The sequence below is a fragment of the Embiotoca jacksoni genome, unplaced genomic scaffold (assembly GCF_022577435.1).
Source record: "Embiotoca jacksoni isolate LCO1_2020_lvr unplaced genomic scaffold, fEmbJac1.0.p SCAF_68, whole genome shotgun sequence".
NCBI lineage: Eukaryota > Metazoa > Chordata > Actinopteri > Embiotocidae > Embiotoca > Embiotoca jacksoni.
Genome location: NW_027185423.1, coordinates 659,062 through 661,561, shown reverse-complemented (window position 1 = coordinate 661,561; position 2,500 = coordinate 659,062). Strand labels below are relative to the sequence as shown.

Below are 2,500 nucleotides of genomic sequence, written 5' to 3'. Positions count from 1 at the left end.
TCAAAGATTTCATGGACCGATGAAATGAGAGTGACTCTTGGACCAGATGGATGGGCCCGTGGCCGGATGGGGATGGGCCCGTGGCCGGATGGGCCCGTGGCCAGATGGGGATGGGCCTGTGGCCGGATGGGCCCGTGGCCAGATGGGGATGGGCCCGTGGCCGGATCAGTAACGGGCACAGAGCTCCACTTCCACTCAGACGCCAGCCAGGTGGAGGTGGGGTACTGGTATGGGCTGGTATTATTAAAGATGAGCTAGTTGAACCTTTTCGGGTTGAAGATGGACTCAAAATCACCTCCCAAACCTGCTGCCAGTTTTTAGAAGACACTTTCTTCAAGCAGTGGTTCCGGAGAAAGTCTACATCTTTCAAGAAGACCATGATCTTTATGCAGGACGATGCTCCATCACATCCATGGAAGTACTCCACTGCGTGGCTCGCCAGTAAAGGCCTTCAAGATGAAAGAATAATGACATGGCCTCCTTCCTCACCAGACCTAACCCGGACCTAAACCGGACCTAAACCAGACCTAAACCGGACCGAAACCGGACCTAAACCGGACCGAAACCGGGCCGAAACCAGACCTAAACCGGACCTAAATCGGACCCAAACCAGACCTAAACCAGACCTAAACCGGACCTAAAACCTACTGAGAACTTGTGGTTCCTTCTTAAACAGGAGGTTTCTGCTGAAGGAGAACAGGAACCTCTGAACAGTCTGGGAGGTTGTGGTTGCTGCTGAATCCATGAATGGAAGCATTATTAGTTATTGAAAAGAAGGGCGGCTATATTGGACAGATTTATATTAAATGTCAGAAATGTTTATTTGTAAAGTTTGAGTTGTTTGTTTATTATTCTCACTAACAGATGAAAATAAACAAGTGAGATGGGAACATGTTCGTTTTCCATTTAGTCGCCCAATAATTATACAAACAGGTAAACAGATATTCTCCTCAGAAATCCAAAAGCTCACTTTTACTTTCTTAAATATTCAGGTTGGAGGTTTATTCACATTTTAGATTCACAGAGTTCTGAAGTTATTTAATAATCAGATTAATCCTCAGAAATACAGATTTCATAATAATTGTGCACAAAGTGGAGATAGCAATACAAATCTGTGTGTGTGTATGTATTTGTGTGTGTGTGTGTGTGTGTGTGTGTGTGTATTTGTGTGTATGTGTATTTGTGTGTGTATGTATTTGTGTGTGTGTGTGTGTGTGTGTATTTGTGTGTGTGTATTTGTGTGTATTTGTGTGTGTGTGTGTGTGTGTGTGTGTGTGTGTGTGTGTGTGTGTATTTGTGTGTGTGTGTGTGTGTGTGTGTCTGTGTGTGTGTGTGTGTGTTTGTGTGTGTATTTGTGTGTGTGTGTATTTGTGTGTGTGTATTTGTGTGTATTTGTGTGTGTGTGTGTGTGTGTGTGTGTGTGTGTGTGTGTGTGTGTAGGTATGCTGCTGGCAGGTCTGCTGCTGCGTAACGTTCCCTACATAACGAACGCCATCTTCATCGACACTCACTGGTCTTCTTCTCTGAGGAACATCGCCCTGTCAATCATCCTGACCAGAGCCGGCCTGGGCCTTGACCCCTCGGTACACACACACACACACACACACACACACACACACACACACACACACACACACACACACACACTCAGGTGTAACTGTGTCCAACAGGCGCTGCAGCGGCTGAAGACAGTGTGTGTGCGGCTCGCACTCGGTCCCTGTATGGTGGAGGCCGGCGTCATCGCCGTGGTTTCTCACTTCCTGCTGGATCTGCCGTTGGTCTGGGGCTTCATCCTGGGGTAACACACACACACACACACACACACACACACACACACACACACACACACACGTACGCACGCACACACACACACACACACGCGCACACACACACACACACACACACACACACACACACACACACACACACACACACACACACACTGGTCTGTCTGTAGTTGTCAATCTGTAACCGTGGGTAACCGCTGGTAACCGTGGGTAACCATGTGTGTCTGCAGGTTTGTCCTGGCTGCAGTGTCTCCAGCGGTGGTCGTTCCCTCCATGCTGCTCCTGCAGAGAGAAGGTTACGGGGTGGAGAAGGTAGGTCGTAGCGCAGAACGTTGGACGGTGCCGTCCGCCACCAGGGGGCGCCGGGGGACCACCGACGTTACGCTTCATCTGTCGTCTGACTGCAGACTGAATTTAGAGAGAAAACACAAGAACCACCTACAAAACCACAAACACTCTCCGGATCAACACCTTTAAATGATATGACCACGAGCACCTCTCTGATGACCTCTGACCTCTTCTCCACGACCCCCAATGACCCCTATGCCCTCCTCAGGAACCCTAGAGCCCTCTCAACAGTCCTGCAATGCCCCAAAAAACTTCCAGTCTCAGCAGAACCCACAAAACCAGTTTCAGAACCACTTAAAATATCTCTAGATCCTCCTCAGAGATCTTTAGATCCTCCTCACAGATCTCTAGATCCTCCTCAGAGA

General features: G+C 48.7%; 1 protein-coding gene across 1 annotated transcript in view; it reads left to right on the top strand.

Moving 5' to 3' along the window:
* The window catches only part of LOC138214198 (sodium/hydrogen exchanger 9B2-like), a 21,750-nt gene that overhangs the window by 5,123 nt on the left and 14,127 nt on the right, over positions 1-2,500 (top strand). The window contains 3 exon segments of the mRNA XM_069175595.1: positions 1,441-1,583; positions 1,671-1,798; positions 2,018-2,099. Of these exon segments, the coding sequence (XP_069031696.1) occupies positions 1,441-1,583; positions 1,671-1,798; positions 2,018-2,099 (353 nt within the window).